The sequence below is a fragment of the Rhea americana genome, unplaced genomic scaffold (assembly GCF_003343005.1).
Source record: "Rhea americana isolate MKP2758 unplaced genomic scaffold, rheAme1 scaffold_293, whole genome shotgun sequence".
Classification (NCBI taxonomy): domain Eukaryota; kingdom Metazoa; phylum Chordata; class Aves; order Rheiformes; family Rheidae; genus Rhea; species Rhea americana.
Genome location: NW_028186416.1, coordinates 229,131 through 248,563, shown reverse-complemented (window position 1 = coordinate 248,563; position 19,433 = coordinate 229,131). Strand labels below are relative to the sequence as shown.

At 39.8% G+C, this 19,433-nt stretch overlaps 1 protein-coding gene across 4 annotated transcripts in view; it reads left to right on the top strand.

Moving 5' to 3' along the window:
- Positions 1-233: 233 nt before the first annotated feature.
- Positions 234-19,433, top strand: part of LOC146593469 (tumor necrosis factor receptor superfamily member 8-like) — a 29,607-nt gene continuing 10,407 nt past the window's right edge. For 2 of the 4 annotated variants that reach the window (XM_085309168.1, XM_085309171.1), the window contains exons 1-10: positions 234-630; positions 8,674-8,759; positions 11,308-11,398; positions 14,993-15,115; positions 15,543-15,698; positions 15,781-15,874; positions 16,365-16,651; positions 16,852-16,962; positions 17,566-17,613; positions 18,785-18,810. In XM_085309168.1, coding sequence (XP_085165294.1) covers positions 534-630; positions 8,674-8,759; positions 11,308-11,398; positions 14,993-15,115; positions 15,543-15,698; positions 15,781-15,874; positions 16,365-16,651; positions 16,852-16,962; positions 17,566-17,613; positions 18,785-18,810 — 1,119 coding nt within the window. In that variant the 5' untranslated portion in view covers positions 234-533. The remainder of the gene's footprint in view (positions 631-8,673; positions 8,760-11,307; positions 11,399-14,992; positions 15,116-15,542; positions 15,699-15,780; positions 15,875-16,364; positions 16,652-16,851; positions 16,963-17,565; positions 17,614-18,784; positions 18,811-19,433) is intronic. The other 2 variants (XM_085309169.1, XM_085309170.1) reach the window with 2 other exon arrangements.

Here is a 19,433-nt window from a genome sequence, read left to right as displayed (position 1 = left end):
CACACACTCATTCAAACAGGAGTAAAATGACTGTGTTGAAAAAATGAGTGTGTTTCTTACTGGGAACTCTCTTGAGGCTTGGTTGCAGCTCTCAGAGCGTGGCAAATGGACAGGGCAGGGCTTGGAGTCATGCCTGACCAAGGCTTTGGGGTGGTGAAGTGCTTTCTGAGAGCAGCCTATATGACTCAGGGCCCCGTGTTTCTCTACAGCCAGCCGTGTTCCTCGGCTGACAGCCTCGACACACGCAGCCAACTTGCAGAAACCCGCCAGCTCTGGGACTAGTGATTGATGCAGTTTTTTGTTTTGTTTTGTTTTGTTTTTTGGGCGCCTCCCCCCTTCCCTCAAAATTGTTTTCTCAGCTTGACTGAGTCTCAAAGCCTGCCGCCCCCGCCTCTTGAATGGCKGGAGCAGCTCTGGGCTGAGTGAGCAGAGCCCCATGACGACAAGTGAGGCTGGGCCAGACCCCAGGTGTGCCATCTAGGTCCTGTCTGAGAGGAGCAGACCGGCTCCCTGACCTGCAATACTAGGAGCTGATGAGAGTTAATGCTGCTGTCACAGATGGCTGCCCGCAGCCTGGTCCTGGGGCTGTGGYTCCTACTACTTCTTCAGGACATCCAGGCAGCCCCGCAGGTAAGACAGGGCAGCTCCGGGAACCAGCAGCCCCGCAGCATGCCCCTGTGCCCATGGGGGGCTGGGGCGGTCTGGGGACTCCCTGGGCTGCGGGGTGATTCCACCCACCAGCTGGCTGTGCATGGCAGTGGGCGCCTGCAGGAGCTCYGTGCAGGCAGGTTTAATGCAATGCAGTGCGCTAAAGGTGTAAAGGAGAGCTGTCTCAGCACAGAGCAGCTGAGAGAGTTTTTGTGGAAACTCGGCAGGCAGGAGCCGGGGGGAGGGGGGGCGGGGGGGCTGGGATGGGGGGGGAGAGGGTATGAGCCGTGGTCCACATCTTTTTGTTGGCATTGATGGTGTTACTGCACCTCCAGGCACATCACAGGGAGGGAATAAGGACAGATTTGTGGGAGGGGGAGAGAGCTTGTTCTCATTTGCTTTGAGTGAGTGGCTTTTATCTTTGCCTGGGTGGCCAGGTGCTGCCTGACAAGATGGTTCCTTGCAGAGCTTGGCTGATRTGAGTCTAATTTGGCAAAATAAAAAACATAAAGGCAAACAAAGCAATAAAATACCTTCCTCTTTACAACCACCCACCCTTTTGATATTGATTTCCTCATGAAAGAGCCAGGATTTCTGCATTGAATTCCCTAGTTCCGTACTCAGCTGATGCTGTAGATGCAAGCTGACTCTCTGCTCAGATCATATCAGTTCTTGCAGCTTATTTCCCCCTCTCCCCATGGATTATGTGGTAGTGAGCCCTCAGTGCCTGGCATAAATCCAGGTAATTCCTCTGGATGACACTTATGCATGTGTACAAAAAGAACAAAGTCACAGAAGATCTTTGCATAGGTAAAGTTAAGTAGGGATCAATTGCACACTGAATTCATTCCTGAAATTTGCTATTCTTCCTGGCAGTGGAAATATTAGCATGTGTCAACTTGAGATACCAGTCTGTACATTGTAAATGAATGATATTGGGTGTTACTTGGGCTGCCAGGAGACTGACTCTAATTGGATTAGATCTTTGAAAATAACCATGTCCTGCATTGTCTTCACAGACATTTGAAAAAGATCCTCCTGGCTTTTGGTAAGAGTAGGAGTTTTCCCTGGTGTCTGTAGCTGTAAATTCCCCTCCCACATTGCAAGTTTGCTTTACTTTGCCCTGATTATCTGCCCTGCCACCATCTCCTTCCTGAAGTACAGTGATTTCTCTATTCTATAGGACTAGAGTTTGCAGTCCTCACTTGAGGAATACTTAGGGGGTCACTCAGATAAGCATGTCTGGTCTAGTGCATGCAAACTGCTTTGAGGAAAAGGCATTAGAAAAAAGATGGTATTTTTGCTATTTGTCATCCCTTTGGTGTTTTGTTCACAAGAGATAGAGAAATTTATGTTTTTCTAATCCTTGTCAACATTCAGAGTTGCTGCAAAATCATTAGTTACCTAGAATACATACTTAGATCTTGCTGGAATAAATAATTGGCTTTTCATTGTGTTTCTGTATTGTCTGTCACAGCAGTCTTTTGTTTTCCAGTAGCAGCAAAAGCAGTGATACTGCTTAATGTGAACAAATAACACCTTATTGGTTGTATTTTGAACTATATTCCTCTGCACTTCAGTCTATGGTTTGGAGTTTGTTTTAGTATTCAGTTACTTCTCACTTAATAATGTCTCTACTATCAAACAGATGAGAATTAACTACGTAAGGTCTTAGATTATCAGCCTCTATCTTTAATAGTATCAGAATTTTGATAGAAGCTTGAAAGGGAGTCAACTGTTCTGCTACAACTTTAGTCAGTTCTAGAACAGCCAATGCTGGTAGAAGNTTTTTTTTTTTTTTTTTTTTTTTTTTTTTGTTACTGTAATATGCTTTCTTCCTGACTTACAGCTCATTTGTGGCAAGCTAGTTTCTTACTCTGCCTCACCATCACTTTTTCTCTATGAGATCAGAAGCCTATAAATGAATGAGTCAAACCTTGTCCTGACTGAATTGAAGATTAGTTCACTGAATTCAACACCGTCTTTGTAATGGCCATTATTTAAACTGGGATAGCAAATGTATTTGTAGCTAAAATGATAGTGAGAAGAGCTACCAAGACCCTATTTTCTAAAATAAATTATTGAAAACAAACACTAAAACCTCCAGATGCTCTCTATCAAATACATGTTTGTCTTATTTAAAATTGAGTCTTGGTGTGCAATGCTTAAAAAAAATATGTTGGTCTGTCARGTCACTGAAAGTGCAAGGGATCCCCAGCTATCCTGTCATAGAAGAGTCCCAAYATGACATGAGCTGTGAAAAACCTTTCGTTGACTGCAAGGAGAAAAAGATTAGTGAAATTCAGTCTCTATACTAAATCCAGTTTGAGAAGTCCTCGTAGTAGATCAAAAACCAAAGCAAAATATTGAACTGATATAAACTTATGTCTTGTTTAAGTTTKTTGAAGAATGTGGACAGATTAATTTTGTTGCGACAGGCTTTCAGCTCACCAGGGATTGTTTACTACACTACCTTAGCTTCTTACTAGTTTAAATACTTGTCTGTTCTGCCATAGCTTGCATAAAGCAGCATCACCTCTACGTTGTGTCTCCAAGTGCARTCAAGATCAAATCAATTCTAATATAGTATATAGATACAGAAATAACGCCTAAGCGGCTTCATATTACGACTGAGCTAGTCAACAGAGAACTGTCACACRGAGGGGAGACCCTGTTCACGGCCACGCAGAGACACCAGCTCTCTTACACTGAAATAAGTAATTGTGGAGCCACAGGATGAGTTGTTTCAGTGCAATAACCCACTGAAGTTGCAACTTCACAAATTCAGAAAGCGGATGTCTTGATCGGATCAGTCATAGAACTAATTCATCCTTCGGACACATAGTTGCTCTATCCTTATCAAACAGGTAGAGGGGAAGGAACATGTGGGTACAAGTTGAGCGGGGAAGTAAGATTGCACTCTGTGAAGGCAACAAGTCACTGGATTAGCATAGCTGTAATAGACCCGTATTTCCACAGTGTTAGTTCACTCTTAGCAAAAACCCATCCATTCAGAGCTTCCTCTCATTCAGGGTGAAAGACAAAGACCTGTTCTCCACCATAACTGGATTCCTCGCCCCCACTCCTCAATACTGCTGTGATCTTCCTTCAAYGTTAAAGTCCTATTACAATACATATTAATTAACAGAGCTGTCAGAAGTCATGGAGGTAAAGTCTGCTTTTTTTGTTGCTGGTTATGTTTACTTCTAGGCCACAGGTATAAGCTAGGTAGGGGATAAAGATTTGAAAGGTTGAAGGTGCATAGTTAAATATTTTTCTTTTGAGATTCAGTCAATATTATATGTCATTCAGATGAAGTTGAGGTTTCTTCATTGAGATTGGATGGTCTTTTGGAGAGAGGACAGGGAAAGGTACAATATATTGCTTCTATCTCTTTCAGTGAACACTAGCAAATGGTACAGAAACTGCATTAAAAAGTGAAATTGTGTTAAGCCTTTGCATTTTCCTGACCAAAAATACTGAGTTCTGTTTCTGTTTTGAGATTCAGATGAGAAACTTAAGGAAGGAAGGACAGGCAAGACATGAAAGGAGAAGAATACTTTGAATATTAATTAAAACAAGATTTTGAGTTTACTGCATTTCATTCTGTTCCTTGTAGAGATGAGGAGAGTAACTTGAGTTTGTTTTGTAAAGCTTATCAGAGATTTCTTTGATGAAGCAAAGCCAGATGCTAGTTACTGATGTGTATGAATTATACCACACTCCTCAGTGTTTCTAGACATTCAAGGAAGAAGAGGAGGGCATTGGGCAGAAGTGAAAGTTCTCACACAAGAATCCGTCCCTACAAATTAAGCAGTAAGGGGCAAAAATGATTAAGTGAATCTTCTCTCACTGTCTACTTGACAATTTCGATAAGTTTATTGGAGACAGGAAAAATGACCAACACGATAGATAGATGATTTCTTACTACTTTCTTTCCTGTGGGCCTCTACACACAGACTATATACCATGGAATCAAAAAGGTAAAACCTTCCAACGCTCACAGCTGATGCTTTTTTTTCAAGAAGGTGGTAGCATTGAGGTTTTGCAATGATCACCTGATTTTTTTTCTTCTATTTTCTTTGCTTTTTCCCTTCCTTTAATTTCAAGAGTTATTTATGAGTGATTAGGACCAGCTAAGTAGCCTTAACCTTCAGCTTCTGCCTAACAAAGAGTCTTAATTTAAAATAATTGATTTTGTTCTGGAAAAAGTAGTTATATTAGTGATAGTCATACAATCCTGAGTCATTGTAATTAAGTTCTTTTTTCTTTTTTCTGARATAGGTTTAAATTTCCACTGTCATCCTAGAATATTTTTAAAAAAGGATTCTTTTGACTTAAGCTCATACTAATGGATGAGGTTCACTATTTTGAATTTTAACTTTATGTATCTTATTCACTATTTTATAGGAAGCACACTTGGTTTGAGTACTCACAACCAGAAATACATTAGAAATGTCTCAATGCTGAGATTTTGTTAGCAGTGAGTGCAATAGGAACACAAGTGCACACGCCTTTTTTTTTTTAATGCCAGTAGCTTCCCCTTCTTACTGTCTTCTTCTTGATCCCTCTTCTGATAAAGCATCATGTTTTACATTATTTTTTTCCTTCTCATTGCCCTCCTGATTTCCTCCCCTCATTTAGGTGATCTCTATTCTGATTAAGGCTTTGCTGATAAGAGGGACATTTTCTTTAAAAACTTCCACTGTTGGCTACTACTAGTTGAGTCATAAGATTGGAAACCCACTACGTACCAGGCTCCCACCATTGCAGCCACTTCCCTTGCCTGTTTTGATTACAAACAGCTGTGATGTCCCCTCAGCAAACTGCTTATCCAGTTTTGGAATGGAGAGACACCTTTAAATTTCACTAAAAGAGCTCAAGAGAACATAAGCTGTAAATTCTGCTGTAGCAGATTGACCTGTGCTAATAGTGGTTGTCTCCCCTTAGCAACTGAGCTACTAGTGTTGGCAGGATAGAAAGTATTTCAACATTATTGATGAAGGTTTGGGCAAGATTTGGTAAAAGCAAGCAAATCTAAAGTTGGGGAGCCTGTAGGACTRGAAACAGACTATGTCCTTTATGGCATTATGGAATGTGTCTGGGCTTCCCTGGTGCTACCACAAAAACGTCCATAGTCGCATATAGAGGACTTTAAAATAACGTATCTAAGGCTGAGCTATGATAGAGTCAAAAATGGAACTGCCGATCTTAAATGTTAGAGCTGCAGGGCCTTTTCCTGCCCTCAGTCATGTYGCTGTGGGTACGTACAGGAGTGAGCCAGGAGATCTAAGCTCAGTGCTGGACTAGTCAGACAGCAGGGGCTTACCCAACTCATTCTGATATTTACCAGTTCAGGATTAGAGATCCTCTTTGTGTTCCAGGCTCAGTCTGTAGTAAGCTACCACTACATAAAAATGCCAAGCTACCATTGAAAGTAGACATGTCATTTCAGCAGCCTCAATTTCTAAGAGGTCATTCAAATACATTGCTCCTATAATTCTGGAGAACTCTGGTGACTTTTTTTGGCCAACCCACTGAAGTATTTTTGGCTTTTTAACAATCTTGGTTAGTCTGCCTTACAAATATTTCATTATTCAGCATTCAGTCTGTATCCTTTCCAGGAAGAATGAGACAAATATGCATTAAGTATTTTGTTGTTCCTTCAGATTTGGATGGATTTGATGGCTGATGTCTATATTTCTGCAATTAAAAAGGAAAAGCCAGCAGCTSAGGAACAAAAAAAGAAAAATCACATCAGTCATATCATTTGGAGTCTTCTTACATACTGTAATCTAAGATCATGGTCAAATCAAGAAAATGCATAAGATATCTTTCCAGTATCTTTGCACAAGGCACTAAGTCAGAAAAAGAGAGAAGTTGATAAACCTGAAATCTATATCCTCACTGCTTCTTGGTGAAGTATTTTCTCACTTTAGTCTCTCTCTGTTCCTGACTTCGTCATTGGCCTGTTCTTTTCCTTGTGCTTTTGTTTCCTTGTTTGTACAATTAGGATAATAGTAAAGAAAGACAGCTTCAGAGCATGTATTGAGTGGTAACAAGATGATGGGTTTAGCTGCCTGTATAGTGTTGGCTCCTGCTGCTTTCCAAGCATGAAAATTTCTCATGAGAATATGTCTGTAAATTTTCACTATCACAGAAATCTTGCAGTCATTTATGTGACAGAGAAGTCTAGGCTAAAGAACTTTTCCTGAAAAAAGTTTGTTTCAGCTTTGACAAAATAAAAATTAATGATATTTCCTGAAAGCACTTCCTTTTTGTAAAAATTATATTAATGTTGTAAACACAAGTTTTCTCTGGAAAAAATGTTCCAAGTAGAAAAAAATATACTAATGCCAGTAAAAAGATTACCTGAAGTTATACTTTTATGGTTCAGTGTAAGTTTTATGGACAGTAGCTAGAGAGAGGGAGAGAGGGATTGCTAAGAAATGAACTCTGCCCTGTGATAAGCCATTATAAATCCAACTGATAATGATAGATGTCTAGCTCTCTTCTTCCTTCAAAGTAAAAGTTAAGTACATTTTCATTAACTCACCTGTGTGTTAAATGCTCAGGTTTTAACGGTTACAAATGGACATCAAGAAAGGTTTACTCTTTCTGTCCAGTACATGTAGAGATAATTCAGCAAGTCTCTCTGCCATGTTACAAGATACACAAAACACAGGACATTGAAAGTCAAATTTAACTGAGAGTTTGAATACATAGGGAGATTGTTTCTAGAGGAACAAATTGGTTGAATTTTTAAGAGTCTTAGTCATCATTTCTATCAGGCTGCGTGGTACGGCTCAGCTGCTTTACCCATTTTCTGTTTCTATCCCCAAACCACACTTTAAAGGTAGAAAGGAATTATTTTCAGCAATCTCCTCCTAACTGGAAATACTAAGCCTCCTTCCCCTCCTCCCCCCCCCCAAAAAAAAAGACAGACAAGAGAATGATTTACTGCAAACTTGCACCCTAATTTGAGATGAGGTGTAGGAGGTAGTATTTTACATGTTGGTAGAGTAGTTGCAGGTGGTAAAGCTGAGGTAGTTCACACCTTCATCTATTGAGTGTGTAAATTACCTCAGTTCAGGCCTACTGCTACCCACTAATAATGCATATATTTGTTCCCTCTTTACCCCCTATCTTTGGTTATCGTTTGTTTTAGTTCATTTATTACCCTGATATTCATTACATACAGACAGAAAAAAAGAAACAATTAGATTATCCTTGTATGTCTGTCACCCCTTCACCCTCTCCCCAAAAATAGCCTGATCAGACTTCTGCAGAAAATTAGTTGGCACTATAATTTTTCGAAAGACTTGCAATATTTTGAGACCTTAGTCCTTCAACTCTGCCCTTTTTGCAAGATACGTGCTTTGCCTTTCGGCACCTATTTGCTTCAGTGCCACGCAAACTTGAAGGAGGTTTGTGGGTTCTTAGTACAAGCTTTCTTTTCCTTCTCTCTTTCTTTCTTTCTTTCTTTATTTCTTTCTTTCTTTCTTTATTTATTTTTTCTTTCTTGTTAGCTTGGATGCATGAAATCTTAGAATTGTGCTCATGAAAAGCCTGGTATATATTAGAAAAGCAAAACCCATGTAGGTTTTAGTGACAATTGTCTTCCCCCTTTGGGGCTTTGTTTATACTAATGTCATTAACATAACCTCTGTACAAAGGGTCCACCTTTCTGCCTAGTTTAAGGTCAGAGCTTTGCATCATTGTACAGCCTGTACCAGTCACAATAGGAACCAAATAGCTTTAGGATTTGGAGAGAGGGGAAAAAAAAAAAAAAAACAGAATGGGGAGCCGATGAATGATGCAGAGCATGAAACGTACATTGTTTATCACTGAAAGGAACCACAGTAGGTTTTGTACTCTTGAAACAAGCCAACTGCACAGATGGCAAACTCTTTAAGATATTTTGTGGGTAGCTATGAATTAGAAATAGTAGGGTCTTCAGTAGGCTGTTTCTCAGCCATAGAAACTGTGTCAATGATTTGTTAAAATGACTTTTTCTTTTTTCAGTAGAGCATCTTGGACTTGGATCAGTGAACAGTAAAGGGTGCTGCAGTGGTGTGCTCTTAACTGGGTTCTTGGAAGCTGCGTTTACTGTGAGGCTGCAGATTTCATATAGTGTATAGATGATTGTAGTATCTAGCTGCCCTCTTGTGGAAAGAAAAAAAAATACATTTGAGTACTTGCATGTATTTTCATAATTTATGTAGTATTTATGCATAACTTGCAGTAATTTATCATACAACTAGCATTAAGGCAAATAATCAGGATTTGCATCATTGAAACTTTGGACAGAATTTGGTACTAACCTTATGATTTTGATATTTCAAACAAAATTGCTTTTTAAAAAGCAGCCCCTTCCTTGCACTTATAGATAAGAACTATTCCTTTATTTAAACCCAAGAAGAGGCAATTAAATAAGATGTATGCTTATATTTTGCATAAATTATTCAAGAATTTTGTTCCTTTCCTGATTTAAAATTCAGCATCATTTGCAGCCAGAGTTAGTTACACAGGAGAACCAGGAAGAAAGAATCAGATTTATGTGGCAACTTCCTAGAGATCTTACAGAGAAATTAATCCAGGAAACTTAGATATAGCTAGGCTGCTGTCATTTCTTAAATTTTCTTTATAAAACTCAATCCACTCCATATCACTGAAGTGACTGCTGAATGACTYCTTGTCTAAGCATGACTGACCTCATTGTGTCATTTCCTGTTATTTAATTTAGCTTTAGAGTGACTGGCTAACCAGGGTGCTCCTCCACATAGATGCAAGGAGGTTCCACTTCCTTTTCCTACAGTCTAAGGCTCTCTCTTCAGAAAAGAAAAATACATGCTACACATTTGTAAACTTGATTTGAGTCAGGTTGAGGGAGACATCTGCTATTTCCTCTATACAGTAAACTAGAAAAAATGCTTTATAGAGAGGCTATGTGGCCTAGTGGTTAGTGCAGAAATGTGTCAGGCAGGATTTTTTAGTTCTATTACTGGAGCTGGATGAATTTTAATGGTTTCAAGATGTTTCTATTTCTAGTCCTTTTGTTAATTTCTGCATTGATTAAAAACTCCAGTTCTCTGATGTAACCTTGAACAAGTTATTTAACTATTAATTTTTGTGCTCCCACCATGAAAAGAACAGCAGAATATGGTTGTGAGATTAACTGGCTATTAAGTTTCTGCACTGTATACAAAGGCAGTAGAAAATTACAGATTTTATTTCTAACAGCAATGGGAAATTCACCTGCAGAAAACAGGTTGTAGGTTTCTTGAAATCTTTGTTAACTGCTCTAGCATTATCATATGGGAAAATCTCTGGGTAATCTGCTGATTCAGTCTCTCTACAAAAAGTTGCCAGTAATATCTTCTAGCAAATACTCAAAATGAAATTCAAATAACATTTTTAGGGGCTTATTAGGGGAGATGCCAATTTCAAAAATCTGATTTTCTTATCAGAAAACCTGTAGCACTGTAAATTCCCAGAGTGTGTAGTGGCCTCCGCCATGCAGAAGTGCAGTCTATTATCTGCTTCTTGGTATAATTCATAGCTGAGTCTTTTTCCTAAGCTAATATCAGAACATTTTTTTTTGTCTAAACAAGCGTCAGTGATGTCAAATCAAAGATGGTTCTTGAAAACCTTTACTCACAAGATAAATGGATTTAGTTATTCAAATAAAGGCTTCATTATGTGAATAAGAATTTGTGGCATCTCTTTCAGGCCAAAAACTACTTGTAAGCATTTGTCCCCAAATTATAAGTAAAACATCCATTGTTCTACAATAGACATATGTTCAGGTTGTTAAATTCRAGAATTATGATCACATGAATAACAGAGACTTGTGTGCTACATTGATAAATGGTGTACAGGCAGCTAGACACAGTAATGTGAACAAATGGAGACCTGTGAAAACAGATTTCACAGTATGGATGTGTAGAAATAATATAGAATTAGCTATTAGTTCAAATAATTATGGATTATAATCTGATGAGATTTAGACAGTGTTTACTATGTCACCACCTCTTATTCTAGTGTACAGAGAGCTCAAAATCTGTTATAGAGGTGTAGTAATTCTATATTTTCTTTTCTACAAAATCCTTAACTTTAAGATGCAGTGATTTTGGGACTGCAATTTTTAGCCTTTTTTGATTTTCTAACTACTACAAGATTTCTAGTGAAGGTGCAAACTAATCTAATATATAGGCAAGCATTTCCTGATGATCTTGACTGGACCTGCAGCTAGGTTCCAAAGGGTGTCTGGAGCTTTGGGTTGAAAACCATTTTTTGTAGGGCAATTGTATGAATTTTATTGTATGAAACAAAGATTTGGCTTCTGACTGCTGAAATGCTCGATGCACAGGTTGGACTACAGTATTCTGATCCTATGTTTGAATCGTATTTAGAAAAAAGAGCCTACTGAGTAAAGATACATACTGAATCATTGCTAAATATATTGAATATTGCAGTTTTGCTCAAGTTTATGTACATTAATAATCTAGTTGCTTTTAAGATACATGGATTTTCAAAAAGTTGTAGACTTTCTCTTACCATTCGCAACCATCACCACTAACGACAGGATACTGGGATCTACCCTCATACAGCAGTAAATGTTTTCTAATTGTGTCTTTGGTCTCTTTAAATTTCTAGACATCATTAACTCCATCTCATTCCTGTAACGCACTTGAGAACTGGTTCTATGATGAAACTTTACGAAGCTGCTGTTACCAGTGTCCCCCAGGTCAGTATGTTCATAATGCAGTCAATTTAATGTGAGGCTTTCTGGTAGATATACTAGGAGCCATAAGAAGGCTTGCGTTTTGACCCTGAAGAAAAATGCAGTTTCATGAATGACTCTCTGGTATGGATCCAGATATGAATTTGGTTTTCCAGTGCCTTGTTCCTTGTTCAGTCTGTATGCAGAGAAGCTATAAAATGCAAATAAGAATGCAAACTTGCTAGAGTTTTGTATGTATTTGCATGTATTTTTTATTGGTAGACTTGGCACTCGGAAATAACTAGAAGTAGACAGATCTAAGGATTCATTTCCACTTGTCTCAGAGCATGAAATAGATCAGTGAAATTATGAGGCTGAATTTGTTTCTGATTAGACACACGAAGTATATAAAGATGATGTGGAAAATCTGCCATTATCCTCATAGTCAAAACAGTTCAGACAACGTCTTGCACGAGAAGGGGAACAACCCCTTTTCAGGGGACACAATAAATTTTGTCGGAAGCTAGCCATGACTCAAAGGCATGAGGTCAGAAGCAGGAAATACCTTGGTGAGAGGAGTTCTGGAAATGTCTGAAACTCCCCCTATTGGCCAAAAAGCCCCTCAGTGGGTGGGGCATTTTGTGATATTTCACCATCACCCATTTCTTGTTTTAGAAATGTTTCCTTTTCTTTTTCTTTTTGAAAGGAAAGTTTTGACATTTATTTATGTTCTAATAATAAAGAAAGGTTTAGTGCTTACTTTACTAGCATTTGTATGAAGTTATATCAGGGTCACCACTGGCACATCCCGCACTATTCCTAAGCACGCTATTAGAATCATTCAAAAGTAAGAGTAAACAATGCCAAGGGACAGAGAAGCTGTTCCAGTAAAAGAAAAAAAGGTGTGGAGGGTGCTGATTTTGAACTAATCCAAGGAAAATAGGCTCTGTTCTTCTTCAAAGCTGTACTTTCAAAAAATTCCCACAATGACAAATGTCATAGCAAGGTCTCTGGCAGACATGTGATCTCCATCTAGTTGTGATGAGATGCATCTCTTGAACATTTCACCTCTGCATATTTCTGAAACTAATTTGTTGCCACATCCTCATGTGTCAGTCCTGGACATCACTTCACATCTTCCAGGGTTTCCTTCACAACAGGAGCTCGTAAGAATCTTTTTCTTTCTAATCTTCCGCTGCTCCTTCAAGTAGTAACCTGTTCATATCTGCTACTAACTCAACTGCTCACTATAAAGAAAAATTTCTTTTAAAGTGCCCTTTAATCAGAGCAGAGCATCCCAAACTCTTGATGCAGCCTGGCTTTACTCTCCCTGGTATTCTAGCCCACATATGTATAGCTATCACTCTGAGCCCACTGAGCTACAAGCAAGCCACATCCTCTGTTTCAAAGTTAATTTCAAGCTAAATTTCAAGATAAGCTTCAAAGGAAACCTCAAAAGATTGTTCTAATCAATTAATACAGTTGCCACTTCTCTTTTCAAGTATTATTCTTCTCTAGGTAAAAGGAGACCTCATATATGGGATGCTGGGATAGCATTATCTTATTGTCATCACAGAACAAAACATTTCCCTCCTCTCGAGGTGAGGAACAGAGATTTTCGTGGAGAATAATGGCGTATGGTAGAACAACTCATGTAGAAGCTGACTATTCCACTTCACTTCCATTTTTTTTTGTTTTGTTTTTGTTTTAGCCTCTAAATCAGATATCCAGCTCCACAGGACAGTGCTGCTATCAACACTCAGATAATTTCCCACCCACAGTTAACAGCAATTGCCCAAGAGTGAATGAATGCACATACTCAAAGAAAAACACATTGTCTACTTAGTTTCAGTACATTATTTCTGTACAGGTTGCAGCTGGTATTCTTACTGCTCAGGCTTTTATCTATATGCTGACCTACCAATGTGCTGCGAGGAGGACAGCTCCAAAAGACACTGTAGGCAAGCTTCAAAGCTAGTGCACCTGGAGCACCCATTCTGCCCATATGTGCAGTAAATCTCAAAGAACTGAAGTAATAACTTCTGGGAGATTGGGTGGAGGGAAATGGCACACATTCAGATAAACGTGTAGTTGAAGTGTTGAGATTCAGACCATTCCAGCAATCGGCCCTCACCTTCAAAACAATAATTTCAGACAAGTAGTTTTGAGGGGGTGGAAGAGATATGTTTCAGGCTTGTCTGGTGGTATTTAGTGGGCTAAATATAGTATAGCTGTTTTTACCTGCACTCCTGCATTGTATTTACCAAAATGCTTAATAGGCAGGTTGTTTTTCTGCCAGATTTCCCCTCCCTGTTGTTAACCCTTTCTGACTGGGTAATGCAAGCTGTTTGCTGAAACTTGGTTTTATTTCTCTGCTGTTTGCCATCTGTAACATATTCAACTCTGCCTATGTTTATGTTGCTGCTTTAGCTTTTCTTCTTGCCCCTGCAACTGCCACTGTTCTTTACTTTCTGATAGTTATTGCCATCTCCCAGCAAGGTCACAAGATCAGAGCTGACTGCTGCACCTTCTGATTTCCTTGGCATTATGGTCAGTGGTAAAATACCTGATGTGTTGCTTCAGGAGCTGAAATGTTAGGAATGCTTCTGTCCCAACCTTCCCCATAATCCCAGCAGGTTATTTTACCTGGCTTGTCTGCTGGATACTTTTGAAAGCTTGTCACTGGAGAATGATTACTGGACATAAACATAGAATAAGTTAGGTTGGAAAGGACCTATCAAGATCATTCCAGCCTACCACTTAACCTCATATGTGCTACACATACACTAAAGGTCTGAGAGATTCAGGGCAGTATGTGTTCAAATTGTGAGCAATAAGTCCAGTGAACTGGAGGTGTCCACAGAGAAACTGTATAGCATACATACCCAGCATCAGAAAGACATGCACATGTAGTATAATTTGTACATGAACAATGAGTTCTTTCCTCAGATGTTCAAAAGAAAACAACTGTAAAATTCAATCATCTCACTCATGACTGCCAAGGCAACTGTAAAATTATCTGTACTGCTTGGAAACCAATCTAACACAAATGTGCTAGGAGGATATAGAGCACAGTGTAAGAATTACAGTTTTCTCACCTTCCATTCTATAACACAAGGAAGGGAAMTGGGAGGTTTCCCTGTATGAGTCCACGTCCACCTAGGAGATTCTGGAAGCTTTTGAAAGGAAAAGTGATGCCTTRGATAACAAAATACCAGGGTATAGTTGCTATAGACAGGAAAAAAATATCAAAAGCAGTTGTCTGATGACTTAATAATAACAGGGCAAGATTGCCCTCACTGCACATTTGTCAGTCTTTTTCAACTCTCAGCAAATGACTTCTCATGTGAGTGTTCTGCAGCAATTCATAGTATATGGACTATGGTGTTATCCATAGTGAATGACTGTGATGTTACCGTGCGTACTGTTACTGTAACAGGACAAATATAATCCCTTGAATAGGAAAGGCAAGAATATATTAGAGAAACCAAGTGACAGATACCAAGAGAAGACCAGTAGCATGTGAAACAGGTAAATGAGTATGCATTAACACTTTAGGATGGTTGTCTCCTCTACTTCAGACTGGGTATCCTCCATATTTTGGTTTTCTTCTTCCAGGCTATGTTAAAAAGAAAGCATGTCCTGCAGATCTACATCACTGCATGAGATGTGGACCTGAACAATATCTAAATGAGGCATCCCAGAAGCCACGATGTGATGCTTGCGTATCATGTGCAAAAGGTAGCTGCTTTTCTTTCCCTCACACATACCTCACACCGTGATATCCTGTCTGTACATTTTATTCACACTTATATTTTATTTATGTAGTATTTTCAGCAGGAGAGTTATCCATCCTTGGCTTCTGTTTTAGAGAGCAGAATGTTACCTTGCACGTAATCGGTGTCACTTCCTGTACCTGCTTGAAAATTCTCTCATCTAAATGCCATCCAAGTTTAATTTCTACTTTTTATCTTATATTAGAAGATATTTGTCTGCAGGCTTTGTCTGCAGGCTTCACTGATTATTCATGACTTATGCTGCCAAGGCAGAGTGCCAACAGTCCATTCTGTTTCCTGAGTCTTTGAAGTTATGTTCCTCAGCTTTGGGCCCCTCTTTGCCTCTTCCTTGCAGGGTGATCCCTTCTTACTCCCTAATTTCTTTCCTACAGAATCTGACCTTGTGGAAAAAGCTCCATGTTCCTTCAATTCTAGCCGTGTGTGTGAGTGCCGACCAGGCTTGTTCTGTCAGACTCCTGTTCTGAACACCTGCATGCGATGCCAGCGGCACACTATTTGCAAGCCTGGTTTTGGAGTCAAAGTCAAAGGTAGAAATTCCTCCATATTTTGGTCTTGGCCATAGGCCTGGACCTGGTGCATTTTGGTCCTCACTTGATTATTTTTCTTCAGGCACCTCAACAACTGATGTTTCTTGTGAAATGTGTCCTCCTGGCACCTTCTCCAATCAGAACTCCAGCACTGACATCTGCAAGCCCCACACTGAGTAAGACTGTCGTTTTTTAAAGTGACTAATTAATTACTTAAAGCTAATAAATGACCTGAAAGGAGGTCTAAAGCTGATAAAGCTGAAGGGAGACCTGACAGCTCTTTTGGTGCAAAGTATAATGACTTATCTGAGAGTCAATAGGATAGTTTTGTGCCCATGTGCAGGGTTTAGGAGGCCTCTCTATACCTGTTGCACAGCTTTGTGTTGGAGAGAAGTAAGAATCCCTCTTGCCTTATTTTTAGCTTACTGAATACAGTTTATCCTGAGTACAGGATTATACATGCATGTGAATATTGGGTTTGCATCCAGCTCAAGAAACAATGCCACAGGGGCAAGAAGAGGGTTAATGACCTTGTCACTAAAAGCAAATACATCTACTTGGCACAAAAACGACCAAAGGGATATTTGTCCCATAGGCAATCTTCTCCTTATCTTCTACCGTGCAGTTTCCTCTAGCACTGATACACTGTTCTCTTTCATTCCCTAGTTGTGCCAAGTTAAACAAAGTAGTGCTAAGCACAGGAAATGCCACACACGATCAAGTTTGCATGGACCAAGCTCCCACTTACCTCACCTCAGGCATCTTGTCTGTGAGATTAAGCAATGAAACAAATAATTCTGATGTGACGAGGCTTGAGGAGAAGCTGATGACCATTGCTAGTATCCTTCTAAGTGACGTAACAGCTGAAAACCCCAGTTCAACTGCTGAGGAGAAAGCTCTGGCTGGCCCTTTTCCTACCTCAGATGTAGCCAAGGGGAAGACAACAAGGGGAGGTAACAAAGATAAAATGTTTGCTCTGTCTAGCAGGTTTTATTTGGATATATTTTTAGAAAAAGCTATTTTCATGTAGGAGCTTCCCACAAATCCCTACTGCTTGTGAAATGGTGTCCCACAAACACACAGCCATACTAATAGTCCCCTCTCTGCCTTTTCTCGGCCTCTCCTGTCCACCCTTTCCCTTTCTGTGCTATAGGTCTTGTTCTTTGGGGAATGGTTCTCTCTGTGATAGTGCTACTTGTGGGCATGCTGTTATTTTGGAAATGGAAGGTTTGCAAGAGACGGATCCTCATCCTCAAGGGAAAGCGTGAGTTTTTAAAGCTGTGACCTATAGCATGCTGTCTAATCTCCAAGTACGTGCCATATGGAAACTAAAATACCTCCTAAAATGTTAAGAGATCACTGGGGAAGAGAATATTTACTAGTTTCTGGTGAAAGCAGGCCAGATAAGGGTTGTAGGCAAACTGTTAAGCATCTTGGAGAACATTAGAGAAAGACTGAAGCAGATGTGAAGTTGTGGAGGAAGATACTACAAGCTGGGTGGGGAAATGGTAACCAGTGATTTCTTCCTTCAGGACCAACACTAAATTAAATGACACCTATATTTTCTGAAGTCCTTTTGTGAGTATTTGTTGGTTCTAGGGATCAGGTTTGATGGCACTGAGCTGGAGAGGAAGAGAGATTTTTTGCTGGTAGAGGTGCTCTGTAGCTTTGCCTAAGTTACATGTTGGGTGTACCTGCATGTCCACATTCCTTCTTTTACGGAAAGCAGGATGTGCATGTGGTAGGTTGGTTGTACATGAGCAGGGTGGCTGGCTGGTCTCACAGCTAGACCTGTGGGTGTGGTAATGCTGTTATAGTCTGTATGCTCCACAATGACTTTTGCTAAATGAACGATCTCTTTTATCAGCACATCTGTATTCAGTCACCAGACACAAATCCAGGCCCAGATCTCAAGGTGAGTAACTGACTGACTAGGAATTGTAATCCATTTGCCTTTTGAAAAAATGGCTAGTTTTAATATGGAGCTTTAATTTATGGAACTTTGATTTAAAACATTTAACATTTTCATGTCAAATGTACGGATCTGACACACGAAAGGATGGTCCTGTTACCTGTCACATGTGGCTGAGAAATGCTGTGGATGTGGCAGTCCACTAGATGGCACTTTTTTCCCATTGCACCTGAATGATTGGTGGGTAGTGCAGCAGTGCTGAGAGGCCCTATGGGAATAAATGCCCAGGTCCCATGTTCATTTCTGGGCATTAAGATCTGGGAGGCATGTTAGCCTCAACAGTCTATACAAATCTCCTGGAGTAAATTCATTTTGCCCTATTAACTAATCCCCCCTCAGCACTTCCATTTTCATTGACTGCCCTCCTCTCTTGTGTTAGATTTTTCTCATTACCATGTATCAGAGTATTTTACACTCACTTATTCAGGAATGGGATTTAACACCTCTCATGTGCATCTCAGTTTTCTCAAAATGGTGCTTTGCTCTCTCACTTGCCTTATACAATAGATCCTATTGCTGTGCAGCACTAAAAGGCTGATACGTTGAAAATACAGGTGGCAGCGTGTCAGAGTGAAGTTAGATAATAAGCCTGGGCCTCCTAGCTTCATAGTACTGCAGAAGGGTGCTGTATGCTCCATTCTTCCCACTTTCCTTCTTCTTTTTTCCACTGTTCCCTCCCTCCATCCTTGCAAAAAATCCAATCCCTTCTGCACCACCTTTAATATTAATCTGACCACACAAGGAATTGATTCAACTTGTTAATCCAGTCGCAAGCTATTCACTTTTTTTCTTTTTTAATAAGTTGTTCAGCTTAACTAGCAAGTGTTATCAGTTCATCATGTGGCTACATGAGCACCAGTTGTGGTGTGGAGGAAGTGACAGGGGTGGCCACAAAGGATTTTGGGGAAAGCAGGACCTCTCACACTTGGCAGGAACAYGTTCATCTCAGCCATATCATGTAAGTGGGCCCTCAGTGGTAAAGAAAGCATAAGGCAGGTGGATTAAGCTGTAGAGTGGGTTTAGGATATGACCAGGTGATACATCAGAGCAAATATTAATATTCTTTTGGTGGCTGTGAATTTTCTTCTGATACTGTTTTCTCTTTCCGTTACAGGTTCTGATCTAGTGAACAAATGTGCAGTAAGTGTGAATGATATTCCAAAATAGACCTCTTTCCCTTCCATTGCAAAAAATGAATGATGTTTTTAAATGTCCTGTTAAATACTGTCAGCCTTTTTATTTGGACTTTCCGTTGTAACCTGTGCCTGTAACCTAGGCACAGAAAAGCAGCCAGTCATAATACATCTCATTTATGTCTTAGATTCCATCCTGCAAAATTTAACATGGTGTTAAATAATGTGATGCTGTCAGTCTTGCTTATGAAGGGAATATTTGGCTTGGCCTTAGGCTGTTCATATGTCATTCCATGAGATAGAAATCACAGGAAGAACGTGCTTTTTCTGCCTTCTAGGAGAACTTCATGTGTCACTCTTCTCTTGCTGCTCCAGTCACATAAGTGGGATTCAAACTTTTCTTCTGTCTCCCTCCATGTCATCCTCCTCCTTGTTAGGGCTGGAGATGGCCATAATATGGGCACAAGAAGGGTGTTGTTTGTCTGGCAAAGTTTTCCTCAGGACCAGTGTCTGGTTCAACCGTATAGGTTGCAGGTTATTAGCCTGAATAGGTTCTTTGGAAATTATTATACATATCCATCCAGGCTGGGAGTGTGTTGCTAAGTAACAACAACAAAAAAATAATGCGGG